This window comes from Bombus flavifrons, chromosome 13 (genome assembly GCF_040668555.2).
Source record: "Bombus flavifrons isolate JBK064 chromosome 13, iyBomFlav1_principal, whole genome shotgun sequence".
NCBI lineage: Eukaryota > Metazoa > Arthropoda > Insecta > Hymenoptera > Apidae > Bombus > Bombus flavifrons.
Window position 1 is genome coordinate 5,036,767 of NC_138454.1, and position 27,298 is coordinate 5,064,064.

At 33.1% G+C, this 27,298-nt stretch overlaps 2 protein-coding genes and 3 long non-coding RNA genes across 12 annotated transcripts; 2 read left to right on the plus strand and 3 right to left on the minus strand.

The window, feature by feature from the left end:
• Nucleotides 1-45: 45 nt before the first annotated feature.
• Psn (presenilin) lies at nt 46-2,667 on the minus strand. Of its 2 annotated transcripts, none has more exons than XM_069126347.1 (7): nt 2,224-2,667; nt 1,870-2,120; nt 1,581-1,790; nt 1,294-1,514; nt 961-1,215; nt 615-859; nt 46-544 (listed from the first exon to the last, which is right to left on the minus strand). In XM_069126347.1, the coding sequence occupies exons 1-7, from the start codon at nt 2,356-2,358 to the stop codon at nt 389-391; spliced, it is 1,473 nt and encodes a 490-aa protein (XP_068982448.1). In that variant the 5' UTR covers nt 2,359-2,667; the 3' UTR covers nt 46-388. The 2 variants fall into 2 exon arrangements, with proteins under 2 accessions (XP_068982448.1, XP_068982447.1); XM_069126346.1 differs by having other exon boundaries at nt 928-1,215.
• Nucleotides 2,668-3,113: 446 nt separating this feature from the next.
• On the minus strand, nt 3,114-18,608 carry LOC138186450 (probable Rho GTPase-activating protein CG5521). Of its 7 annotated transcripts, none has more exons than XM_069126341.1 (29): nt 18,215-18,608; nt 16,722-16,832; nt 16,447-16,464; nt 16,041-16,212; nt 15,608-15,965; nt 15,248-15,525; nt 14,869-15,163; nt 14,419-14,789; nt 14,102-14,324; nt 13,807-14,014; nt 13,595-13,726; nt 12,980-13,216; nt 12,279-12,469; nt 12,086-12,184; nt 11,735-12,019; nt 11,533-11,658; nt 11,291-11,458; nt 10,378-10,488; nt 10,136-10,294; nt 9,866-10,045; nt 9,438-9,801; nt 9,210-9,358; nt 8,956-9,131; nt 8,435-8,894; nt 8,083-8,369; nt 7,879-8,015; nt 7,498-7,596; nt 6,993-7,013; nt 3,114-6,292 (listed from the first exon to the last, which is right to left on the minus strand). In XM_069126341.1, the coding sequence occupies exons 1-29, from the start codon at nt 18,318-18,320 to the stop codon at nt 6,132-6,134; spliced, it is 5,682 nt and encodes a 1,893-aa protein (XP_068982442.1). In that variant the 5' UTR covers nt 18,321-18,608; the 3' UTR covers nt 3,114-6,131. The 7 variants fall into 7 exon arrangements, with proteins under 7 accessions (XP_068982442.1, XP_068982439.1, XP_068982440.1 ...); XM_069126338.1 differs by having other exon boundaries at nt 7,498-7,623; XM_069126339.1 differs by lacking the exon at nt 16,447-16,464 and having other exon boundaries at nt 7,498-7,623.
• A 268-nt stretch (nt 18,609-18,876) lies between these two features.
• LOC138186454 (uncharacterized) lies at nt 18,877-21,017 on the plus strand. The gene is made up of 3 exons (XR_011174882.1): nt 18,877-19,561; nt 19,625-20,248; nt 20,326-21,017. It is a non-coding gene; the product is annotated as an uncharacterized LOC138186454 (long non-coding RNA).
• A 2,075-nt stretch (nt 21,018-23,092) lies between these two features.
• Nucleotides 23,093-24,929, minus strand: LOC138186025 (uncharacterized). The gene is made up of 3 exons (XR_011174772.1): nt 24,466-24,929; nt 23,893-24,361; nt 23,093-23,776 (listed from the first exon to the last, which is right to left on the minus strand). It is a non-coding gene; the product is annotated as an uncharacterized LOC138186025 (long non-coding RNA).
• On the plus strand, nt 24,740-25,920 carry LOC138186026 (uncharacterized). The gene is made up of 2 exons (XR_011174773.1): nt 24,740-24,866; nt 24,928-25,920. It is a non-coding gene; the product is annotated as an uncharacterized LOC138186026 (long non-coding RNA).
• The last annotated feature ends 1,378 nt before the right edge of the window (nt 25,921-27,298 follow it).

A 27,298-nucleotide genomic window follows, 5' to 3' on the forward strand; every position in this document is an offset into this window, starting at 1 on the left:
ACCGTTAAGGGCTTTAAATGTGTTTTACACTTAACGTGCAATGGATGTCAGATAAATACAATCATTATTTATTATTTTTGTTATTCGTTTTACAAATGTAAATTTATATCTTGAGCATTTTTTTGAGACACTAGATTTCTATCCGATGTGATTGTTCAACGAATACTTATTATTAAAAAATACTGGTTCATCCAGTTTCTTATAATGTACATTTTCATCTTGATTTGTACCATGTCATGAGACGATTAATATATCCGTGGTATAAGTTTGTAAATGACAAATTACGAACGACGAATTTAAACGAAATACAAAAGCTAAACGATCAATATATGAATAGGCACTATCCTTTTGTAATAAATTATGAATATTATGCTTATCATACCTACAGTTAAATGAACACTTGCTCGCTCGCTAAATTATCCGCAAACGGCGCAACGATTACCCTTGTGGCGAAATAAAATGTTAAACCAAACGTAACAGAGATTGGTAATGCGGGCAATGCCTTCTTGAATATAGCCAGTAACAATAGCGTCAAGCAAAGCCCCTGGAAATAAAAATGTTCGCAATAAAACTTTTACTATTTTAATATAAAATATAAATTACAAAACACGTACAATAAGAATAGCAACGAAACAAGCCAACGTGGTGTTCCAATCGCCATAACTGGAAGCTTTCCCAACTAAAACACTGTAGAATATAAAATCACCAAGACCTAATTTCACACCTCGTTCTTCTTCGGTAATTGCAATTTGCTGCCCTTGTGATTCACGCGCAACGCGATTATCTTGTTGCCTTGATCTTTCTGTTAGGGATAAAGTGTTTTCACGTACTTCTTGCGCTCGCCTCGCTCCTCGATCACCTGATAATAAAATATTACATCAAGTTACAATAACTGAATAGGTAGTACACTAGTAGTTTATTTGCTACCATGTGTATCTATCCATTCAGGAGTAAACCCACTCTCTTCTGCATCTCCCGATGCAGGATTGTTTTGATTATCTGCTTGATCACGCATTGTATATGTCGTGCTGTCACCAGTAGCATTGTCGCTGGTAGTCATCGTTGCGGTTTGTACATAACCAGCGTAAGTCATTGTCGCTGTGTACATAATTGTAGAAGAATAAATCAATGCAGGAAAAATAGACTCATTTCGCTCTTGTGCGGTCTCAACAAGTATTCTTAAAGGTCCTTTTGGTGTTAACACAGCAATTAAATCTGGATGGAAAATTATAAAAACTTACATGTATTTCATCTGCAATGCGTTTGTACTTTTTAATAACAAATCTATTTTACCCCAAATGCTGATAACACCTAGTACAACCCATGCTGTCCATTCTGGCAAATATTTGATAAAAACAAGCGCCATTAGAGCAGAGATAAAAATAAGATATGCTTGTTGTAATTGCAAGGGACCTTGCCAATGTATACATATCATCCCAACTACTCCAAAATTCCATAGAACTAAGCCTAATGTAAACAAATCCATTGGAATGTTGTATGCTTTTAATACTTGCCTACAAAAGACATTTTTTTAAAATGTTAAGACCACAAAAAGTAATTAGTAAAATGACAATACTCACTCGCAATATAACATGGAAAACATAGATAACAACAATAAGGAACTTATTATCAACCATCCATGGATTACTTTGTAAAATTTGTATTTGTATAGGACAATAAGTATCACAGTCATAAATACAATGACACTCATGAGTATCAAAGAGTTAGCAACTGCTTGCCAAGCCTTGGTACTTGTGTCAGCACTGTCTTCATGAAACGGAGTGTATACTCTAAAAACAATAATACAATCATAGAACACAACTATCATCTTATACAAACAATATACAAAAGACTTCAAAGTATACTTACAAATACATTCCTTTGGTTGTATAGAAGTTTATAGAACTAATTGTGGCAACTACAACTAACATACAAAGGGATACAGGCACAAATAATTTAATGACATGTGCTGCTCCATACTTTAATTCCTCTTCCTCTTCATCTCTATAATTTCTAGATCTACCCTGGCCACTATTGCCTGATGTACCTCTCCTACCTGAACTTGCATTATTCGATATACCTGGTGTCTGAACATGGACTTCAGGAACACCATTTTCAACCTATAATTCATACATATTATACAATATATATTTTTCGAGTTCTTTTAAGTTATCTATGTAGATAACTCAACCTGTATAAGTACCATACAATAGAATAAAATACCTCTTCGTTACTAATGCGAGAACGCCTTTTTCGACCAGTGACCAAGCCCAAATCGTCCGTGCGAGATTCCGCGACGTGACCGTCCATTAGGCTTGTATATTCGTCCGCCGAGTCGTAAATATCACTCTCAGACATTCATCAACGCTTATAGTTATGGGCAAATTGAGATAAGTACCTTTGACAGCTTCACATGAACTTTTTTTTATACTTCCGCACTTAGTTTAAGTCTCGTCACACAATAGCGATTACGACTACATTCGAAAAATTTCACCGATATAAAAATACTTAACTAATATTTATGCATCTCGAGGATTATTTATAGGACTTTATTATTGGAAAGCACAAAGATAATTTTTGATTACTAAAAAATGAACGACTTCAATAATTTTTCACTTTATAAATAAACCCTACACCTGATGGCAGCCATTTTACGAAATGATTCACTAATTGCCCTCTATTGTCAAGCATTTGGAACTAAAAAGAGCGTAGTTACAAAATTTAAATTCTTTCTTAATTTCAAATTTGATATCACTAAAAATTAAATTGTCCAATTTTTGATAATTACTTACAAAACCATTCACCTAAATAAATGTTGAGATATATTTTTAAGATTAAAATCGTCAATAATTTTGTGTATATACTATATTACCTATAATATATATACATTTCATACATTAAAAAATTGTATTCTTTTATATATGAACCTATAAAATATTTGTAATGTTATATTTCGTATTTCGAAGATTTGGGATAAATTAGAGTTATGTTTGATTTACATAAGAGATCAAATTAGACTTAATTGACACTATACCTCAAAATCATTGAAATCTTGAAATAATCTGTTTTATAAATAATTATCAAACTTTTTTCACGAAATTATGTGGAATTCCTTGAAATCAATCATCATAATTTTATTGTGCAATAAAATGTACATTCCATCGCAGAAATGTGTACAATCAGTACGATGTCAGAGAAATCTTTGGATAATGAATTTCAGTTACAGGGGAATAACGCATTAAGTCAATTCCGAATGACGTTTCTACGAGAAAAAAAAAGATTGCCTAACGTGTTCATATGAATGCAAATACATAATTTCATTTTTTCTCTACTCAATTACTACCTGTCCTATATTGCTACAAATTCTATAAACGTTCTTACAGAATTGTAATTTCATAATACAGGATTGTACAGCATTGTAATTTTATGAAAAATTTCAGAAATTCTATTCGTTACTCGAGGAGCCGCAAAATGGCGCTACAGAATTCTAGTTGCCATAAATACCTCAACGATGTCCCCGTTAGACTAATAATTCGAAACAATTGCAATCTTTTTTTTTTCCTTCGCTGTTTAATTCACATGAACAAGAAAGTATCTACGCGATTCTATTTTTTGGCAAAAAGTTTGAATTAGAGGGTAACATATAGTATTCCTCTCAATGTTGTATAAAATAATAATTGTATGTATATATATATATATAGATATATATATTAACTCTGTTTTACATCGATATAGAAGTGACGAATTATAAACTCGTACCTTTTGTACATATCCTCCATTTTCAAATAGTTGAAAAATAAAGTGTAAGACACTCTCATACAAGTAAAGAGATGCGGTAAAATTCGTATAATGCAGATTATCTTGCGTAAACAATTAAATATCTGTAAATGTTTTTTAGTATTTTTTTCTTTTTTTATACACATAGATTTAGATTTGATCATGTCAATTTGTAAAAAGGAAAAGTAACAAACAAATTGGAAAGATCAAAATAACTTGTTTTTAGTAATATAAATTCAAGCTCTCAATGTTACTAACAGAACAACCATTTGCATTGTTATCTCTCATGGAAATGTTTCAATGACTCTTTTCAATGTTTCTCACAGCTTATCATTATTAAATTTAATTCCGAAGATGTTACAAGCGTAATTATCCAGTAAGAAAAATAGTTTGGTGCTGTGCTAATAATGTTAACAGCAATTTGTATATTTATAACATAAATAATAGCGAGCGATTGTTATAATGATACTAATAAAGATAGTTAATTAAGTACAATGTTTAAATACGATTTGTAAAAGCATTCTTACGCAAGACTGTAATAAGTTCATTTTTTCCCTCTTCTTTGCATGTATATATATATATATATATGTATAATACGCACATATATATAGACCAATATTTTTCATTCTTTTTCGTTCAATAATATAGCGATACAATGTTTCGCAGAGAATAATTTTCCCGTTCAATGACTCCAACGTCATTTACGTATTTAACAATTTATGTACAATACATATACACACTGCTTTTCTTCTCTCAATCTACTTCGTTATAAATTAGTGAAAAAATAATGCTGCTTTGGCCATGGTCTGCGTATCGGTAATTATTATTTACCTACAACTTCGTTGCTAAATACCTACACATTCGAATGCGATTCTTCTGATAATCCTCAAAATGGTCAAAAAACTCGAAATGTATATTTATTACAATCTCAACCTGAATACCATATTGAATATATTCACCACAATATACTATAATTTCTCTCCTAAAATTCCGTTTATATATTCAATTGCGACGAATGGTATTAATACTTTGATTATTATCACTGTGTACAAGATGAATTCTTTCTGAAGCAAACAAATTCACATTCTGTTTTTGCTCTGTATACTTCCAATACTTTTCTCAATTTCATTTCATTTCAATTCTCTTCTGTTTTATCCATTCAAATACTCTTTCAGTTTTATTATTGTTACTCAGAAATAACACGTTTTGACACAGTATTTAAAATACTTCTATTTTATGTATTGTAAAGCACCAAGTATGTGTACCTATGGTATGACAACAAAAACTATTCTTCATGTGAATTTTCATTCTACGTTTCATTCATCTTAAACAATTCTTTTGTGTGTTTGATGTGTTACAAGAAGAGCTCTGGCTGTCAAATTTTATTACACAGAACGTATGTGGAATGCTTTAACCATCCATGGAGACATATCGAAAATTTCACTCAAATTATGGACAATGAATAGCATATAGAAACGATTGTTTGTATGGAATGTAACGTATGAACAGATTTTTTAAAAGACTCCATTAAATTATTGTCCTTCGACAATGCAAGCCGAGATCGGACCAACATCAAACAAATGAAGTTATAACTTATTACAGTATCTAAGAGACATGACATTGATTAGTAAAACTTTGTTGTTAAAAAATAACATTTGATTCTTATTTCAACACTCATATAGACGCGTCCTGTGATTATGGTAATCATGTTCGTCCTTTTATCACCTCATTACATTACAAGAAATAAAATAATTCTTTTTATGAAGGCATGTATATATATATATATAACATCGAGGAGCTCGTTATCTTTGAAATAAATTAAGATAGAAGCTTTAATCGATATTAATTATTTAAGCTTACCTATTCAAGTACAAGGATAAACTGATCTTAAGAAAGTACTGTACAATGAAAATAGCTGTCATGTGACTCTAGTGTATATAACAAATATTTAGTTACTATTGTATTACCTATGATCCGTTAAATCTTCTCATATATTTACGTTCCAATAAATTAATATTCACGTTGCAACAAATAAACAACGATCTGTACATTTAATATAAAAATTAAACCTAAGGACGGAAAACAGAAAACGCTAAGACTAATCGGATGTTTGACGCCCACTGTTTAAAAATTGTTCTTTCTTCATTTTAAAGATGCTGGATCATTGAATCTACCATTACATCGCTTATGCATCTACTACCTTTCAATGCACAGAAATTGTGGGCTAGTTATTTTATGTTATTGTAACATATAGCATCTTAAAGAATTCTTTTAGATAATAATATCTAGGATATGCCCAAACAACCATTTGTGCAAAAAATGTTTTTTTCTTTATGGTATTAGTACAAAACTTCTTATTTATATCTTGGACTATCTGGAGGCGTAGGTTGAGTGTTTGCTCTCTGTTTCGGTCCAGTTTTGAACGACATCTTTTTTACGGGTCTGGGAGATATTCCATGAAGTGCTGTGCTTTCTGGAGTATCATTACTAAACCACACCCTGCTTCCATCAGAAACTGGAAATAAAATTTAAAAAGTTGTTTTGATTGGAGTTGTGCCCTTTCAATTAGAAATCATGTAGGAAATAAATACATGTATTATAGTAATTGCAATGACAGTCTTTGTCATGTATGCATATGTATTAATGGCAAAAATTTACGTGCAATTTGCTAAAAAAAATAATATATAATTAAAAATTAGTCTATGCTAATTATGCATATAGAATTATGTAAAAAAATTCTACTTTTATTTTTTATTTGTATGTAACCAAAATTTTATAAAATGAAGTTAGAAAATTTAAGTGTTGAATTGTTTGCATCATTTTTATGAAGTGACATATTTTACATTTAACTTTTAGGTTGTGACAGAGACATGACTGCCTACATTTACAAATAGGCACATTTATTTACAACTATATGAGTTGCAGACAACTACTTGCAATGTGCAATACTATACATACATATATTATCTTAAAACTATTTCAAGTTATAGATGTTTTTATAAATTTGTATTCATTGATATTAACAACTATAATACAAAAATATTTAAGAAAAAAGTCTACTATGTATCATTTATTTAGAAAAGTATATGCATAGTATTGTACAGTATTTTCAATCTATAAAGCACCATTAATAAAATGACACATGTAATATGACATGAATGTTTTAAAGTATGTCTTGAGCTATGTCTAATATGCATGTAAAAAGGAGATTTTACCTCTGAATAGATTGTGTAAGACTGTTAAACAAAAATATAGTTAAGAGACATGTGAATATTAAATAAATAATAGTTGGAATATATTTATCTTCAGCCTTGTTTCTTTTTTTTTAGAGGAAAGAAGATTTATATATATATATCAATACACAGATGTTTGCATATATATATATACTTTTTTGTAAATGTTAGCAAAATGTGTAATGTCATCATAAATCAGAAAAGTGTCTATATAAATTTACTATTATTTTTTTATGTAAGTAAAGATAGATTGGAGTCCACTGGATGAAACTTAAAAATGGTGTATAGGTTTGCATAATTATCAACATATTATAACATATAAATTCATTACCAGGTAATCTATCAAAAGAAAGAAATAAACAGGATACACTTTATAGAGACGAAAAAACATTGGAAAAACAGCAAAGAAAAAAATAAATAAATTATAATACTACCTTGTTGGGTGGTGTTACAAGGTGGGTGGGGGTTAGTGGACTGAATTAGTCACCTCTATTCGCGCGGTTATCACTGCTTGCTGCCGAAGAACTTCGCAGTCCCGATCGGCCCTGATGTGAATCTATAAGCGCTGCTGCGAGGTTTGACGATGCTGTGGATTGCACGCTTGTTGTAGATCCTGACAGTATGATATCGATAAAAATAATAATAATAACTGATACCTAAACTCGTGCAAAATCTATTAAAAATAATTTAATTTCTATGAGTCACTCACAGCTTCTATGGGAAACGAATAAAAATAATCCATTTCATAATTGCTATAAAACAAGAACTATGTACAGAATTTAATTGCAACTATTTCGAAATCAAAGAAGAAAATGGTAAAAAGTTAAAAAAGATTTTGTTCTTTTCTTACTAACATATACAAACTAACCAGATACTGAAGAAGTCCCACTAAACGGACTTGGCGGCTGTACGGGTGAATATACATTGGCTGTAAATTCTTCAAATGTAGTAGCTTCCTTGTGATTCCTCATAACAGTATCGATAGACCTCGCTCTCTCTTCATAACTAAAATATTTCGTATTAATCAAGAAGTACAATTATTAAACAGAAATAATCAAAATGGCACACTTACTAATGTTGATATAATGTAAGTGTCGATCGTTTTGCCCTACTTGCCGCCAATGCTGTTGTCCTCACTAACCCAGGTAAAACTTTATCTTCAACGATACACTCATCAAACAGGGGTCCAAAAAACGGAATTTCTGGTTTTCGAGAAATTTGGATTCTATATAATTTATTATGTAACGGATAAATTACTATTAAAACATCACAAAATTCAGTTGGTATAATATCCCGACGATAATCTCTCCAATGTTCTGACCAAACTATGTGAATCTCATCGTTACCGAGATGCCGTGTCTGAAATAATTTTACTTTAAGTCTCTCATCTTAATATACTTTTTTCGTGAATAACTAACACTTACTTTTTGCAACAAACTTTCGGGACTATCAGAAGGCATTCTTGTTGCTACATGAAAAAGGATTTCAGTGAAAGATGTTGCAAAATAAGGTGCTGTAACACCAGATGCTTTTCCAGGTACAAGGCCTCCAAGAAAGCCTGTGTGTGATTCAAGTTCGACCTCCCAAGCCAATCTAGCAATAAAGCTTTCATATTCTTTGCTAGCAGTGACATTACTTAATATGGAGTTTTTGTCTTCTTGTCCCTGGCTGACATAAATTACGGCTATTTTATGCGTTTCTCTAGATCGTTGACTATCGAGATTTCGTAATTCGCGTAAAAGTTTTTCGTTTTTAGATAATAAATGCAATTTTCTACGTTGTTCCCAACCGGATAAACCCAAGTGCGAAAACAAAAGACGGCAGTGATGAAACGGTGCTGGAGGTGGACGACACGATGGTGGACTTATTGCTGACGCACACATGCTGGAAAAGATATTCCAATGATATGAATATATTTAATATTATATCTTTTAATATAGCATACCTAATGTGCTGACTCCAATTATTGATATGCTCTTGCTCAGCGTTTCTCTGGTTGAGAATTGTGGCAATGGTTTCACTCTCAAGATATTGACCTTGTGGTGGATTAGCAGGCGCATTAAGTGCAATTTCTGGATTAGTTAATACTTCCGGACTTGTATGTCCTATGTATTGTAAGAGCTAAAAATAAAAATATAAAGTTAATATAAAATGATTATTAATGATATTGATTTATGTTCTAAGGTACTAAAGTATTACATCATCTAAATTGTCCATATCACTCGCGGCATTTGCAAATGTAGGCAATATATGTGGCTCACGATGTCTTATCGTATGTCGAGGTGTACATGTTTGAGATGTTATAACACTGCTCAAATCGTCTCCATGTACTTTTGCTTTCCATTCAACTAAAAATGTTAATGAATATTATAATTGAAGATATTTAATATATAATAAAATTGAAATATTAACGAATAATTTTATTACCATGTTTTGTAAATGCAATCGGCACATCGTCTTCAACAAACGGTTGACTGTATAAAATAGAACTATCCCAGGATGCTTTCCCTGCTAAATCTCGCAATAATACCCTGACTAATGATGGTGCTGTTGTTAATCCAGCTGTAACACCTCCGCCGGGTGCATCTAATGCTGCCAGTTCAACAAGTGACATTATTACGGAATTTGACAACATCAACAGTTGTATATTTGGCGCATGAAAAATTGCAGAAGATAGCTCATCCCCATCGATTCCTGGTACGTCATCTAATTCGACAACTAACGAAGATAAACGTGCAGCTCCAATACCCATTGGAAAGTGTCCCAAATGATTTATTAAATGCATCATTACCTAAAAAGAAATATTGAAATTTAAATTTAAGTCTGTAAGAAAAAATATTTCAATAATATCCTACCATCTTTGCTGCTAACTGAACGGACTGAGTATTGCCTCGACGGGGTGATTTTGCGCAAATATCGTCAGCTAAATTATCTAAAGTAATATCAGGATCAAAATCATCATCTTCATCCTCATGACTTTTATTTGTATGTGATACATCTTTATCGATTGTATCTTGTACTATGTTATCCAAAACCTGCAATATTTTTAGTATGTTTTGATGTTATATGATTATTATGAATATTTTAATTTATGTTTAAAAAAAATTGTTGATAATGTTACTAACCGTAAATAAAGTCATTAACAGAGGTTTTCCTTGAAAAACGCGTAATAGAACGGAAGGACCAAGGTGCATAGCCCATTCGCCCAAACAGAATAACATTGATATCGTCAAAGGACCGCGTCTTTCTCGAGTGCTCATATATCCAAGTGTTTCCGATAAAATCTAAAGTATACGAGTAAAATAATTATATATATACCAATTAAACTTCAACATTTAGTAAATTTTGATTTGATGGCAAAACTTACTTGAATTATTTTACATGGCACATTTGGATATAGTTCTAGCAGAATATCTGCTTTATCACATAACAACAAAAGAGAATCGCATGCCACTTGAGCAACAGTAGCATGAGTGGCCTATAAGATAAGAAAGAAAAATTGTTAACTAAAATATCGTATTTATATTATATTTTAATCTTTATCTATGATTTCATTCTAATTAGTTTTATAGGGATAGCATAGAACAGTTAATCGGTAACATATAAAATAGGATAGTTGTCGTTCTTTGATGTTAGGATTCCCTTCCCCCAAGTTGATTTAATTTATTATAAAAATCTGATCTTTTTTCTTAAAGATTCTAAGTATTATCTTTCCATGGGTTGACAAATTTCGGGGAAAGAAGAAAGCAAAATATTTAACCCACATCTATGAACCACTGTAATATGTAAGATATAATAAGATTAAAAACATCGAAATATCACTGGACGTTTTACACACACAACCGTGCAATACACCATGCAATGGCGATGACACCCTTAAACAGACACGAAGACATCAGTCAACAGGTAAATACTGTAACAACACGTAATGAGGAGTCCAAAAAGTTAGTTGATCTAAGAAAAACTACCTGATCCATTAGTGGATAACAGATACCAGCTCTGCGACGTTCTGCTCCCTGCATCCGCTGTCAATCAGACTTAGTGAAAGAGACACTGAATTTCTCACTACTATTATTACATATCTACTACGTTTAACAATACATTACACTGTGTTTACTACTTAACTAAAAACTATAACCCAAATAGAAAAATATTAAATAGCTATAAGATAGTTACATATATTTTATAGCATGCAGACTATCTTACACGTCAAAGAAAATTAACACAGGAATTATTTTTGATTTAAAACCGTTTACCCACAATGAATTCGACAAACTTACTTTAAGTGCTAAAAGGAGAACCGTAACAGCTTCTGGGATTCGTGGATGTTGATTTTTGTAGCACAATTCTCTGTATACAAACATAGCAATGCTGGAAACAGCTATGCATCTTGCAATGCCAGTTGGTTCGCGTCTACAACTTCTCAAAAGTATCATAATTATATGTTCCTAGAATAAAACAATTTTTATTAAGGTATTTTCGATAAATTAACGTCAAATAAATAACTGTTACATTTTGATACCTTTGCATCTGGACATGTCATGGTTACGATATCGTTCGCAGTAGGTTGCAATACAGGTAATTTAACTGTAGTAGCTGGTAAAGATAGTAACGATCCGATAATCGAAACGGCCTCAGTTCTTGGTGCCTATAATTTACAATTTAGTTTATAATATACAATTTAATAATGCTATTAATAAATTACCGTAAAATCTTTGTAATACCTGAATATCCTGATTGCTCAATATTACATTAGCAGCATGAATATAATCCAAGATTAAAAGACTAGATCCAGGAAGATTCAAACTGAACAACCTAGGACCAGTATACTTGACCAATACATGTAACACTTTGTTATCATTACTAACGATACCGCTATGAACCGCACGATAAAAAAGAGTTAAGTGCTGTTTTGGCAAATTAATATCTTGTGGTTGAACTGTTAGAAGACAGATCAAACGGTATGCTGCCAATTTGCCAACTTCATATTGACTAGGAAGTTGTATTGCCTAGAAAATAATTACATTAATAATAGTAACGTAAAAATAATATTAAAATAACAAATTAATATTGACCTTGAAACACCATGGAGCAATGACTGTAAGTGGAGGTATAAGTTCTGGAGCTGGAGGAGTCGCTTGGTTGTCACCAGACACACCTTGATTCAAGCGAATCTAAACGATATACGAAATGTTAATAACAATATAAAACGTGTAATAATGCAATGTAAGGCATATTATTATTATGACAAAATAGGAAATATCATACTTTCAGAAGTGTTTGTGTAAGCTGAACAAGGTAATCCATAACTTGTCCATGAAGGGTAGGATCTTGAATATTATTTACATCCCCTAATGCTGATAGCATACGACGCCATAATACGACCGCAACATCGGGTAACCATCCGCGAACTCCACCACCTGCCATAACAGATCTCCTTTCTGATGCATCATTCGTATCTGCAAATTGATGATACAATCACAAAATTACCATAATTACTAATTATTCATGATCACAGAATTACATGAAACAAACTCTTAATAAAGTTAAAATACTTTTGAGAAGTTTTCTCGTCGATTGAAACAGAACTCAAAATTTATTAGTAACTAAACAGAAACGTATTAGGAACGTATGGAAATATGCAATATACTGCTAGATTTATTTCAGAAGTGTATCAAATTCTGTCTTATAAAAAGAAGCTATTTTTCGTATACATAGTTTCGTTAATTTACAAAAAGGTAAGCAAAGCATGTTGGATGGAATAATGCATTATTATTATTATCATTATCAAAGTAATAAAATATTCCATTGTTAGTTTTATATTTATGATTTTCTGTGAGATAAATAAAGAAAAACAAACATAAGAAATAATTTTAAATCATAAGAATGATCACACGTTGTTATGCAATTAAAAATGATGTTCTCATAACTTGATGCAAATGTTAAACAGCAGCAAACGATATACTTACCGATACTACTGCCGTCAATGTTTTCTATCTGTATCGGACTGTCTTTGTTACTGTCGACTCCGCTGCTCGGTGTTGGAGAAGGACAACGTGGTGATGGTGGTTCGCTATCGACTATTACAATGCTATCCAAAGATTTAGCACGCCTGTTCGGTAACATTTTCCGACCAGTTGTCGATGACGAAGTAGTACCGTTTGACAATAGTCGTGCCATATCTTGCTCTATCGATAGGGGGAGTACTGCGCGTGTGGAAATTTGTTTACACTTAATACACAAATAAGCCACAACCACTAAGAGAATTGTTTATACCGGATCAATTTAAATAGAGCTTTATCGTCTAAAATTAGGAGAAAGCACGAATAAAAAGGATATTGCGAATGAGAGGCGTATTAAAAGAATAAAAAGAGATGTATGAAGAGAGACAAGTGTCTGGTCGACGCCAGAGTAGTTATTTTTAACTAAGTGTCAGCGACAAAGCAAAAAAGTAAGAGACAAAGTTATAAATAAATTGCACGTATTATCAGCAACATAGATGGCACTACCAAATGAGAAAGATTATCCAACTAAAATTTAAGAAGAAGAACCTTGAGACTCGATATTTGGCAGGCCACACTTACCAGGAATACCACTGTGTACAGTATGTGTGCGATTTCTATGAAGTTTTGTACGTGCTTTTCCATTGTATATCGTGTTATCGCTTGCACTACGAGGAAGTGGTCGTACCTTCCTTAAGTCTCGCATCGGGTGGTCTGTTAACAATAAATATCTAATTTCTTTCGAAATGATAAATTAAATGTTAGAGATAAGAAATCATATAAAAATTTCTTACCTGAAACATTTTCTTTAGATACGGTATTATTATCTTGATCGACACTTCCTTTGCGTGGTGGTTGAACACTTCCAGTTGAAGCAGCCCGGCTTCCAACACCACGACGCTTTTTAGTTTTTTGTTCACTCAATCTATCTAATGGTAAATCATTTAAATCCAAATTATACACATGCCTGGCAAGCACCCTTGTTAAAGTATCCAATGTTTTCTATAAAGTAATAATAAAATATTAAATAATATAAATGTTAAATTTCTCATAATATGTATGCAGAACACGACTTTTAACTTAACTTACCGCCCATTCTCGAATTAGCTCTTCCCACTGTGTTAAAGAAGTCAACACTTCCAGGAACTGATCCCATAATTGTGTAGAAATAACAACATTTAAATTAGCTTTAATCCATGTAACGATTAAAGTCTGAAATATGGCAGGGGCAAGTTTACCGCCAATGCTTTCTTGAATCTTGCGCCGAGAAGATTTTTCATTTAAAACAAGTGATGTTATTTGTAGTAATACTCTAGCAAATATGTATACAATAAAATTAATATTACAAATTTGAGAAATAAAATGTTGTTACTTAAAAATGAAAATATGGTTTTGAAGGTATTTACCTAAGCAACTGTTCCCAAGTACCCGGTTCTAATCGAGAATTCATTACAACATATCGATATACGTTCAAAACTCTTTTGCAACTATCGGTCTGTTCTTCCAGTAATGACAAAGATGCATTCGGTCCAGAATTCTCTAAGAAGAAGACGTTGGAAGCTTGTGTAATGAACACTTGCAAAACATTTTGTAGCCCCGCTCTTATAAATAAATTTTCTCTGTGTATAGCACCGAGGTAAGAATCATTTCTCAATCTTGTTTGACGATAACTTTCCGAAGGACTTTTATCGATATCATTTAGATCTTTTCTCGGATTTTCTTCGAAATCCCTTTCCTTATGACTATCCAATGGTTCTAACATGAATGGTGGTAATTCCTAATTAAAAATGTAAAAATAAGTAAATATCACTGGCCATATCATTATAGTGTTAAAGAATTATAAATTAAAACTTTACATTCATTTGGATCCAATCTTTATAAACAGCTATAGCTTTTCTTATAGCACCAGCATGATTGAAGTCTAACAAAAATGCTTGTCTGTATAGCTCATGTACGAAATTCACGTTATCCCTGTTTCCATACAGAACATCCCTAACAAGAGTAACTGCTGAAACACTACTATCTTCCTGATTTTGATTCTCTTGTTGAGACACAGTTGATTCGGGAGATAATAAAGTTGAGTCAGCACTATTTTGTGTAACGGAAACTCGACGAAGCTCTGGTTCCGTATTTTCTTCATTTGGAGTTGTGCTAAAATAGACATTTTTTAGCCATAATTTATGTAAAATCATTATAATGTTCATCAAAAATACTAAACTATTTGTAACAAAATACCTATGCGAAAGATGTGCGACACGAGCATCTTTTCTAGCGATATGGGTAAAACTAGCGATCCACTTAATCAAAGCAACTTTGCACAATACATAATTATCCTGACTCTGATTTGTTGGTTTTCGCATCGTAGGCAACTCCAAATTCGGTTTGTACAACGAAAAATTCTCATCAAACTCAGGACAAATATGACGAAGATACGTAGTTTTAAAACGTTCTAATAAAAATTGAAAAGTCTTGTGCTGTCTTGAAGATTTATCTCTCCATTCTATCTTTACAACCTGTAAAGGAAATAAATAGTAGCTTTCTTAGTACATTTTTTGGTAATATCAAGTTGCATTATTTCAAAATATGTAAGTATACCTGAGAAACCATAAATTCAAGTAATGCTTCTAAAAATCGAACAGTCTCATTATCAAGAGGCTTTTCCCCACTTTGTGGGGGTAAAATAGGTCCACTGTCAACTTGAGTGACAGGACACTGGTTTGAACCATTATCATGAAAAGTACTTTGTGACAATTGTGTATCATAAAATTCCTTCTTATCTTTATCATCACAACCAATAACTTTGACAAGTTTATCTTTCTTTCCATCTATCTTACGTTCAGATTTATAAGGAGATGGTTGTTGCGGTGGAAACCCTGGTATCAAGCTTGCAAACATTTGGTGAATGTGATCAGGAGCATTTTCACCAAGTGCTTGGTACCACAAAATAAAGTATCTAAAAACAATTTAATACACATTATATAAAAGCACAAAACTTCTTACATAACAACATCACTAAGTATATGTTTACCTTATAGCTTCTCTTCTAAGTTTCCAACTATTACCAGGATGTAAAAGCTTTTGTAAAATCCTTGCTAGACTATGACATTGCCATCTTCTATTAAGAAGCTCAGGAAGAAGTGTTAAGACTTTTTCCAAGAGTTGCAACACCTGTTCCAATTCCTCTCTATGTGCTTTATGCACTATAAACGAAATATTTATTAAATGTACAATATTCGGCCAGCTAACATTTGCTTAATATTTCATAGATGAAAAAAAAAAGAGAAAGAAAAAAGCATTAGTTCTATAGAGCTCTTGTGTATATGCCAATTACAATGATATTATACTTGTGTAAGATTAGATGTAATGGTCAGATTAATGGAACGCAGACTGCAACATGCAAGGAATATACACTCTGTCATCTGTCTATTACTCACCAATGTGGAAGGAAAGTTCTGGCAGCAAAATAGAAAAACAAGCAAATAGTAAAATAATGATAATATTTATAATTAATAATGATAATAATAGCATTTTGCAGATATTACACATAATTATAAGTTAATATTTTTAATACAGTTGTAGTTCTATAAACAAAACTATATGATTTGGTCGACAGAAATTGCAGTCACATCTACGTTACAATGCAAGGCAATTATGATGTATATTGTTAAAATATGAGATATAGTATACATGGAACAGCAAATATTATTACCTCGTTGTCGCAGATTTGTTTCAGCTGATACAAAACAATCATATAGAATAAAATAGACATGACTGAAGTTGCCTTCAAAAAACCCCTTTGCTTCATCAGTATCCACATTTTCTATAAAATAATAATAGTAATAATTAATATATAGTAAAGTATATATTAATTATTATTACATAATTTTTTAGTTTACTAAAAAAATCATTATTTTGTATTATAAAAAGTGAACAAAAAGTTTCCTTAAAAATTTTTTTTACGATATTAATTATAAAATTTACAACAATAAATTTAGAAATGCTAGAAGACAATTATCCTTAATAAACAATTATTGTAGCTAAAGATTAGAAATTACAGCTACTTTTCTTTCACAAGAGGTTTGGTTTATAGTTTATAGGGAGAGCTGTAAACCTCTATTACATCACCACTGGTCTTGTACACTTACACTTATATAGTAGAACCTTTTTCCTTCTATGTTCTCATATCACCACTGTCAATATCATTCTTCTCGATATAGGTACAATTGTAAAATTATAAAATGTTATATAGTTCTATTTTATTTAATAAAAAAAATTAAATTATACAAATTACATAAAAGTATAATAGAAAGCATTTATATTTTCTGCAAGTTGGAGTAAATATTTATTTCTAGCACAGAATAAATGCAAAATTACACTTTAAAAAATAGGGAATTATGTGTATAAGAAATAAAAAAATGACAACACTGTTCTTGATGTCAACTTGTATAATTCTTTTTCCAATAATCATTTATGTATTCTCAATAACATCCTAACTCATAAACAACCTACAGAAGTTTTTATTGGTTGATGATTATACATTTAAGCATATAATATTATCTATGTATAATAATAATGTAACATTAGCTAAAATTGGAGGCCACGATAGGTTGGTTACTGTGGTCATGCGGTTTGGTGATTAGATACTACTACTTAACACTACACCATCACATTACAACTACATACAAGCTAAATTATTTTCTTTTTAAAAAATACTATACAATAAGATTCAGTAATCTTCAACGATTTATTAATATATTTTAAAACATGAAATTATATAAACCCTCTCTGATATCATTTTGAGATATACAATAATCAATACATTTATTTAAAATTATTTATATAATTTTTACTTTTATAGCATACAAAATTAAAAATAACAAATCACGTTATTAAAAAAAGAGCAAAGATGTTACAACAGTTGGTACCAAAAGCTGTACAAAATAAGAAGGAGAATAATGAAAAATTATTTAACATTATTTTCGGGAAGAAAAATTCCAGAAGTTCTACGACAGCATTAAAACCATCTCGGTACTGGTGTGTAGGCGGCAAATACTAACAAAATTGCCGCCCCTCTCCTTTAACTATCGTCGTATTCATTAACTGGCAACTCCTCGTTCATGATTAATTTTCACAACGAATTAACGTTAGCTGATTCATACAGCAATAAGAAAGAACGGTTACGGTAATGAAACGTAGGCTCACCTAGTACAATTTTAAGATGCTTGAACCGAGTCGCGCTATCCTTTTTAACATCCTGAATCTTCAGTGTTGACTTTTTGACGTCTACATGAAGTTTTTTGCTGAACATGGTTCAATGCGAGCCGCCGGCGGCCGCGACGACAAAAACTATCATCGAGGGTGTACAAAGTGGTGCTCATGGATACAGACCGACTAACTTCGCACTGTCACCATGTCAGCAACTCGAAAAAGACAGCCCCTTTTATCACAGTTCGGCGTCAAATTTCCCGAGCGCACACACCTCCGATCAGATGTACGTGGCAGCCATCTTGACATCCTCGGCGCGCACTGCTCATAACCTGTCGGGGCAATGACATCATCGCGCTCGCACGGTTAATTTATTTTTCCTTTTCTCTTAATTTTCAACCCACGCGAAACTGCACCCACACGCTCGATCATATTTCATCCAGGTATCTAATTATCAATTTTTCGTCGATTGAACCTTCTAACGAATGATATTTTTTGAGGACGCGCTTTTACTTGCGAAATGTCGAAACTACATTTTTTTAAAAGCTGCCGCTCTTGTTCTGTTTTACCATAGTATGGTAATATTAGTTATTGGTAGTACGATCTTTCATTTTTGTATTATTGATAAATTATTACTAAAATGTTTAATATAATATAATATATGTGGATTTAAAAAATACACAAGCTTGGAAATTTGGTATTTTTGGTTACAAGTTTATATTATCGACTTAGCTGCAATGGTAACATTAAATGTTACTAGATATCCCATTCACATGTCTACAATGACGCTAGTAATATTTCTTAAAAGGAAGTGACGTATTTACATGTGAGAAAAATCGGCGGAATATTTAAATATGACACAAAACACGAAGATTTGTATAGAATTGACATTTGATAAAAAGATAAGTTATAGTCAGCAAATCAAAGTGAAGAATTTTTGGAAGTTTATGACAGAAACGAGGCCGTTTGAACCTTACCGAGTAATATCAGGTACAATTGTAAAAATTGTCAGGTACATATTGTGTTTTATCCTTTTGGCGAATTAGTTGGTAAAATATAAATGATAGCGAAGAATGATAAAAATATGAAAGATTAAGTATGGCTGTTGAACCATTTCAATTTTTCATACATATTTAACTATAATTGTCGAAATGTAATCTCTAAAATACAAATGTAATGAAAATTTGCAGATAAAAAGTTGGTGAAGAAAGAAGATCGAGAATCTTTCAAATGTAAAAGAAAATGGCACAGTCAGTTAAAAGTTTTCAAAGAACATGGACTAGACAAAGCAGCACTTGCAGCGAGCGAAGAGTGTAAACTTTGTCACTACCATGCTAATTACACGTAAGCACAAACGACGAAAGCCTGATTAAAATCAAAGATTGTTATCTTACCTGTTCCAAACAGGAGTTCAGAAATTTGTGACGCAGTGGAAGAGACATACGACGACCTGTTAAATGACATGGAAGCTTTTGACAGAAGATCAGATAATAAAACGAGCACCGCATCAACAAGGAAGAAATCTTCCACACTCCTTCAATATATATAAATATCACCCTTAACGTTCATATTCCAGATAGAAGAAAATCAAACTGTCGATACATGCTTTCGTTTTTAACCTTAATAATTCGAATTGATCACCATATGTTACATGTGAATAACCAAATTGCAGAGAAATCTTGATTAAAGATATCAATAATGCATCACATACGCGGAGAACTTCGTCCGTTTCCGACTGTCCGATAGATTTGGAAATTGGAACAAGATAGAATATATAAGAGCAAGATATTACACACTGGCCGAGGTTCCGAGCAGTATCGAATTTCTGTGGTGCAGAAGGTCGACGTTGTTCGGTTCGAGTAAGGTGCTCTGCTACGGGAGCCATGAATGGGCTCGAGGATGCTGAATCCTTGCACAACATCTGGCCCTCCGATCCTCCCGCGTTACCTTCTTATTGTTAGTTCATCGTGCATCCAAAAACCCGTACCGGATGACCGCGCACCGCCCCATCGATAAACATAACCAAAAAAAGTATCTAATTTGTATATTACCATCTACTAGCTAGTAGCTGCGACTCTTTTCACTTACTATACGACTGTATTTTTCAGATCCCAAAAATATGAGTTTTTATGGATAAGTTTAGAATATAATGAATAGTACTTTAGAAAATTAAAAACTCTTATATCTATTAAAAAATATGAGATTAGAAATTTGAAAATGGAGTCTTCGTTCCCAAATGTTATAAAGAATATTAATTCCATGAAAATATGTGCACCATGATAAGTATTTAGCAAGGAAAAGTGTGAAGTAAAAATAATAAAGTGTTACGTGACATTTGTAACACTTGAGAAAGTGCGGAAACAACGTCAGTTTTTGGATATAATGGGAATTCTTTGCGAATAGCTATGTCATTTTTATAAGCAGACCTATTTTAATTGTTTAAATAAGGTTTCACAGTGTATACCGTTACAGCCGGAAATGAACGGATATTATAACCAAATTTATTAAGGGAATCTCGTTGCGGCATTTTCATTCTCACATTGTTATTCAAACTGTATCGTAATGTTAATCAAAATACGATCATAATTAATTTACATCTATACGATTCGATTTATTCAGATGTGTTTTAATAGACACGTGTCTAATAAACACGCAGCTTATTCAATTGAACAACAACGATCTCTTGATTTTATCTAACTAATAATAAAAGTTAGCCGTTGTAGTCGATTAATTTCGCGATGAAATGCCTCGTCCCTCTTTAATAAATAGTTAACATTAATGATCGTTCAACCTCGTACAATTTCTCACCTTTTATCGATCTTCTATCTCTATTTATTCCTACATATCGTTAATCTTTTATTCTATTTACCGCAAAACTGAACAATTTTTCTTTTTAATTTCTAAGTCAGTTAAAAATGATGGAAATGGAGGTTAATACGGCTCAAAAACAAAACAATTTTGCAACAAAGTGGAAAGAATTGACAAATTTAGGAAGTAGCAGCAATTTAAATAGTTTTGTTGCCAGAGGAATGAAAAGATTGATCTTGATTGAAAAGATTGACCAACTTGAAATGCAAATCGTAAGTAAAATGTCAATTATAATAGTAAATGACTTTTTCAATCTTCAAAGCAAACCTTTAAACGCAAATGAAGCATATTTTACGGATAGCCTTCGACTTCGCGCCTCGTAGTCCTTCGTACTAGAACATGAAAGTCGAACAACGAAAACCTGAAGCAGACGAAAAAATAAATTTCTTCGATACTTATTCAAAATCTCCGTTTCCGTATCCGCTTTTAACATGTAACGTTGCTCAATAGTTAAATAAACATCCACAACAACAATACAAAATAATCAAGCAAACGATTCGGAAAGAAAGGAGAAAAACTATATAAACTACAAGTAGGAAACAAGAAGAGAAAGTAGATGAAACTGAAAAATTTAACAGATCCCTCGTGCATAACCAATGATAATAGCAAGTTATAAGTTCTCGATGATAGAACTCTCTTTTTCAAAATTTTACATTTTTGATTATCAAATAGAATAATTAAATAACTTGTAACTTGCGAAATCCAGTTTTATTATCAAATTCGTTATTACAAGAGAATCTAATAAATTAGATTTCGTTTCTTCGATTCTACACACAAGAACATGAATTAGACATCCGCAGTCTACTAGTAATATTATACAGTTCAATAACGCAAGAGGGTTGAACGTTGGACCTGACAAACAACGAAAAAAGGCAAGGCAGAGACAGCCAGGAAGATTTAGAAAGCGAGCAAAATGTTGGAGGCTATCGACAAGATCCGCGTCGCCTCCATCCGGACATCGGCGTGCGTTATTTTCATCGAGCGCACACGGAGGAGACAATGAGGGTAAAAATAGAGAAGAACCACGGTAGGACTCTGGACAAAAGAGAGTAGCACCATGGGGAACCCTACCTCTTCACGAGGACACAGAGAGGGGATACCCGTTAACGGAGATTCGACGAAGCAGAGATGTTTAATCGGTGTTGGCCCGCATCAGGTTGATCGAGGACCCCCCAGCTATGGCTGTTCGACAACGATGAGGAGGATGGCGAGGACGATGACGACGATGAGGAGAACGAGAACGAGGACGAGGACGATGACGAGGACGAGGACGTGGAACCTTCGATCATCGGGGTAAAGGGAGAGACAGCAAGAGGGGTCGAGGAGAGGAGGACATTGGGGGGGGCGTAAGCGGAACCAGGGTGGGTAACAGGGGAGAGAGAGGCTGCGCCGTGCCGATGAAGCGAACAATGGAGGCGGGATGCTCATTTGTCTGCGGGCATTGTTGTTCACCCGGCCGGAAACACGAGCTCCGTGCTCTCCTTTCTCTCTTCCTCTCTCAGCAGTCCACTACTCCTCTTCGTCACTCCTCCTTTCGAACCGTTTCGTTCTACTCGCCCCGTACTACCCCCCTCTTAACGATAGACAGATTTTCCGATCGTTCGCGGACGTTACGATGCTACCAATGGTACCTGGAATTTTGATGTTGTTCCATGCGAGTATTATACATGGGAAGCTTATCCGAAACTGACTTTGGTAGAGGATTGAGGGATGTGAGGTTGTTTAGTGGCTTGAGAGGGTTGGTTGGTTTTTCAGGGATGGTATTAGGAGGTTTAGATAAAGAGATGAATGATTTGATTTGAGGTTTTAATGGTTTGATATAATTGGGCTAGTGTGGAGGTAAGGTGACTATTTTTAGAGATACCTTTTAGTAACATTGATATATGTTCTTTTGTATTGGGAAATGGAGATTAGAGGGTGATAATTCTGATAATTCGAAAGTGGGATTCTTTTAATGAAGGAAATATAAAACGGTTTGCCGCTTCCTATAAGAAGCTATCCGTGACACTAAAACTACCAAGTCAGTCAATGACTACACGACTGAGTTTTTTGACGGTACATTGAGTTTTTTTTTTAAATTACTAAAAACATGCAAGTGTTTTTGCTAATACTAATATTCATTTGTAGGCCAGAAGTATGATTAAGTACATATATTATTGGTTGAATTCTAATGATCTGGGTATGTTACATACTTAGATACATATTAAAGGTCAGTAACTCTAGTATTAGTACATTTCCTATTAAAAAACCTACTAAACTCCAATCAACGTACGTTACAAAAAAATGTACATACGCAAAACGTTAAATGAAAGACTTCTAAAAGCTCCAATCTCTATTAATGCCAACAAACCCAACCAACTCAACCAACCCAAACCCAGTGTTGTCAGAAACGAGCCGTCCTCGTACCGATCAAAGAAATATCTCTCTCTGTCTGTTTGTCTCTCTCTCTCTATCATCCTATGCTCAAGACTATCGACGTCTTCCCGAAAAGCAAGCGTTGCCACTTTGAAGAAATCGAAAAAACCGGCGACGCGATCGACGAGGGATCGACGAGGCAGCTTGTGTTCGAAAGGAGCGCTTGTAGTTTACATCGGTTGTCCACCGAAGTGGAGACGGTAGCCATTTTGAAGGTAGATGGGCCCAGTTCCGTAGCTTCTCCTCCTACATACATACACACATACACACATAAATCTATATAAAAGATATATATATATATATATATATATATATATATATGTGATATGTGTAAAAGAATATATATATACTCGTACACATATAGGTATATAAGCAGCAGGCGAGGTACGTACGGTGGAACGGTCCGAAAAGAGGAGAAGAACGGTGAACGCGAAACGAGGCTAACGCAGGGTGGCTTCTGGCTCATTGGGCAGACGTACAAATTCGTCGCGACGTATCCGTGGATTACGTGAGGGCCCGGCACACTCGTTGGTCCCCGAACTTCGGTACCATTTCTCCGGGAGAATGCCACGCACAGAGGGACACGTCCCCGGTCTTATCTTCGACATCGGCCTGAAGCTTCCTTCTTAACGGCTGACCGGACACGAGCTACGCGCGCGTACGCGATGCGCCTTGTTCAACCGCCTCTTCTTTCTTTCTTTCTTACTCATTTGTTTATTTTCTTGCTTGCTTCGTGTGCTCGCCTTCGTGCACGTGGATATTATTGTCCTCCACCCACGTTACCTCCGGGTGTTTGGAAGGGTTTTGTGAGCTGATGAGTAAATTTTAGGGATACGTTGAGTCAAAGGAAGCTCACAGTATCTAGGAAGAAATTTGGAGAAATCGTGTCTTTATATTAGAATCGTTATATCATCGAATACGTATAATAAGAGCGTTTTAATAAGTTTTTCCTCTTTCCTACTTACTTGTTTATTTGCTAATCAATGTGATATAGATCTTTCTGTTTAATTGATGTATTTGATGTTTAACCGGAAGGACATATACATATCGTAAAGGTATGTAATAAATAATTCTCCTGATATCCTATCAAGAATGCAATATAATCTAGATTTCGGTTATTGAAGAATTTACAAGGTTTTATTGACAGACGAAGCACAGCTGTTTCATTAGAAATTTAGCTTTCTTTGCATTTCTCTTGATAGAGGAATAACTCCAAGAAGGTTCGCATTTAGTTCTTGGTATTTCCTACTTATCATTAATTATTTCATAGTCATTTTCTCGGTTACGTCTTAGTCTTGCAGTGTAATATGGTACTTTCCTACGTTTCATACGGAATAATTACAGTTATCAGCAATCTTGCGAACAGGTATTTCCTGATATTAAGTCTCGTTATTTACGCTACCATCTTTTAACTTTTTAACTTACAGAGAAGGAATATCATCAGTGTTACCTCACGCACCATCGATAATTCTCCCATGGTGTTAGTACGCGACGGAGAAATCGATCGTGGTTACTTCATAAATATTAAAACCGTCCAAATTCCAATTAATCGTCGAAATTGACTCGTTGTTATTACATCATCTATATCATCCTTGATCTTAATCTGAACGATCGATCATCCGCTGTATAATATGTCAGCAATTAACACCGACAATTTTCCTGGTTCAAAACGTGAAATAAGTACTTGTTCGCTCGTTTGGGAAAATTTCGTCCAACTATGCCAGGGAATGAGACTCGCACGGCGCGCGTACGAGCGAATTAATTAAACGTGTGCACGCATTGCAGCCTGCAACTCGATGCTCGCCGCATCTACGTATAATGTTGCGATATGTAGCCAACCAATAGAGTGCAACATTGTACACCATGCCTATCCCAGGCTATAAAGTGTCGATCGGTGATCGATCGTGCTACATTGGATACCTGTACACCTTGGAACGGTAACCGGAAAGGAAAACTGGAAAATTTCGGTGTGGTTTCGCTTGATAATTATGCCGTTCGTGAGTCAAGGAAATTTAGTCTATATTCTATTTCGTATTTTAAGATGGTATGCAACCATGTCGGCCTCAAAGTATCAAAATATTTCTTTTTGCATTTTTTTTTTTTTTTTAAAGCTTCATACGCATAGAATACTGTGATAAAAGAGTATTTTGAAATTTGAAGAAACGGCGAACTTATAACGATGAATACGAATACATTCTTATATTTTAGCCGGAAGATTAACTTCAAACTTTAAACGCGTTCTTGAAATTTTGCTTTTCGACTTTCCACCCAGTGGATACCCGAAACTCTTCATCCAATTAACTTAAAATTTTTGCACGGTATTCTGCGTAATATTATCTAGAATATATTGATACCTTAATTTTTATAAACGTTTAAAGTTGATTTCCTTCAGCGGAAAATAAAATTTTAGTCTTAACAAAGCTGTCATTTTCTTATTTTTCCTATTTTTCAAAATTATGGAAAAATTGTATGCTACGTTGAAGATAGTATATTTCTGTATAAGTTTGCACAAAAATTTTGTACCTTTTACGATCCAATCGCATTTGCCGTTTGGTGCAAGCAAATAAGATTCTACTGGATACGGAGTCAGATAATATTGTGCCATTCTGCCATTTTGTAATTTTATATAATTAGAAAAATATGAACACAGAGTTAAGATGTTACTTAAAGATTTCTATAAAAATCTTGATTCTCTATCAAATATTTGTAGGTAAAAAAAAATGTTAGATTTACCTTATTTTTTAGACATCTCTCCGAGGTTCTATAACACCTTAACTACTTAATTTATTTTACCACGATCCTGTTGCAGAATTAATATTAATATTATTAACGAAGGCTATACTAAATACTTACGAGGTATTAATAAAGACGACCTTGTCTGTACTCTTAATATTACTAATCACTGCGGATGTTTGAAAACGAAATAAATGGGATTTTACAGATAAATTTGATAAATTGCAAAAGTTGAAAATTGTGATTTGCCAATTTACTAATATTATTCGTTGGTATATGATCGTGCAAAATGTTAAATTGAAACGATCGATAAGAAATGAATGTAATGTTAAATTTGCAAACTTTTCTTATGAACAATTTATAATACGTTATGGAGGAATAAGAAACAAACGAGGTTTGAATATATGTAATAGAAATAGAACTCCGTAAATACAATCACAATCAATGAAATTTGATTTTTATCTTCGCATACAAATTTTTCCTCGAAAATATTCATTTGGAAATAAAATCGAAAACCTTTGTTATCGTGATCGTAGGCGTCGTTTATCGTTTGCGAACTGATACGACCAAAACGTTCATGAAATATGTTATTTTTGTTGGCAAATACTATGCGATAGTTATTTGGAAAATACGTTGTATTAATAAAAAAAAAAAACATTCTTTTTCGCTTCGTTTTAAATCCATGGATTATTTTTGGTTTATTTGGCTACGCAAAGATTTAGTATTTCTTTCACTGCAACGAGTAGTTTCTGAAATATTATGGATTAGAGTGAAAAGAATAGTTAAACTGCATATTCGTTTGTTAAGAGAAGCTGAAGTACAAAAATCATACATAAATACTTAACATTCGAACTTGTTATACGCGTAAAGAAAATTAACGACAGATATTGCATCATTAAAACAATCTTAATAACTTCTCCAAACTAACAAAGATAAAATAAATAAATGAAATTACAACAAGGATAATCAATATGAATAATCGATAATCAATAATACATGACAGAATAATATGTATAATAAAATAATATACCTATTAAAAAATCAATGAAATAACAACGTACTTAC

What these genes read in the sequence shown, in the direction of transcription:
- Psn (XM_069126346.1), bottom strand. Translation starts at nt 2,358, where the DNA reads ATGTCTGAGAGTGATATTTACGACTCGGCGGACGAATATACAAGCCTA. An exon ending in TTTTCCATGTTATATTGCGA is followed by an intron (nt 1,515 to 1,580) that starts GTGAGTATTGTC and finishes TGTCTTTTGTAG; the next exon opens with GCAAGTATTAAAAGCATACA. An exon ending in TGAATGGATAGATACACATG is followed by an intron (nt 860 to 927) that starts GTAGCAAATAAA and finishes TTTTATTATCAG; the next exon opens with GTGATCGAGGAGCGAGGCGA.
- LOC138186450 (XM_069126338.1), bottom strand. Translation starts at nt 18,320, where the DNA reads ATGTTCAGCAAAAAACTTCATGTAGACGTCAAAAAGTCAACACTGAAG. An exon ending in ATCTAAAGAAAATGTTTCAG is followed by an intron (nt 13,727 to 13,806) that starts GTAAGAAATTTT and finishes TATTGTTAACAG; the next exon opens with ACCACCCGATGCGAGACTTA. An exon ending in TTGCTCCATGGTGTTTCAAG is followed by an intron (nt 12,020 to 12,085) that starts GTCAATATTAAT and finishes ATTATTTTCTAG; the next exon opens with GCAATACAACTTCCTAGTCA.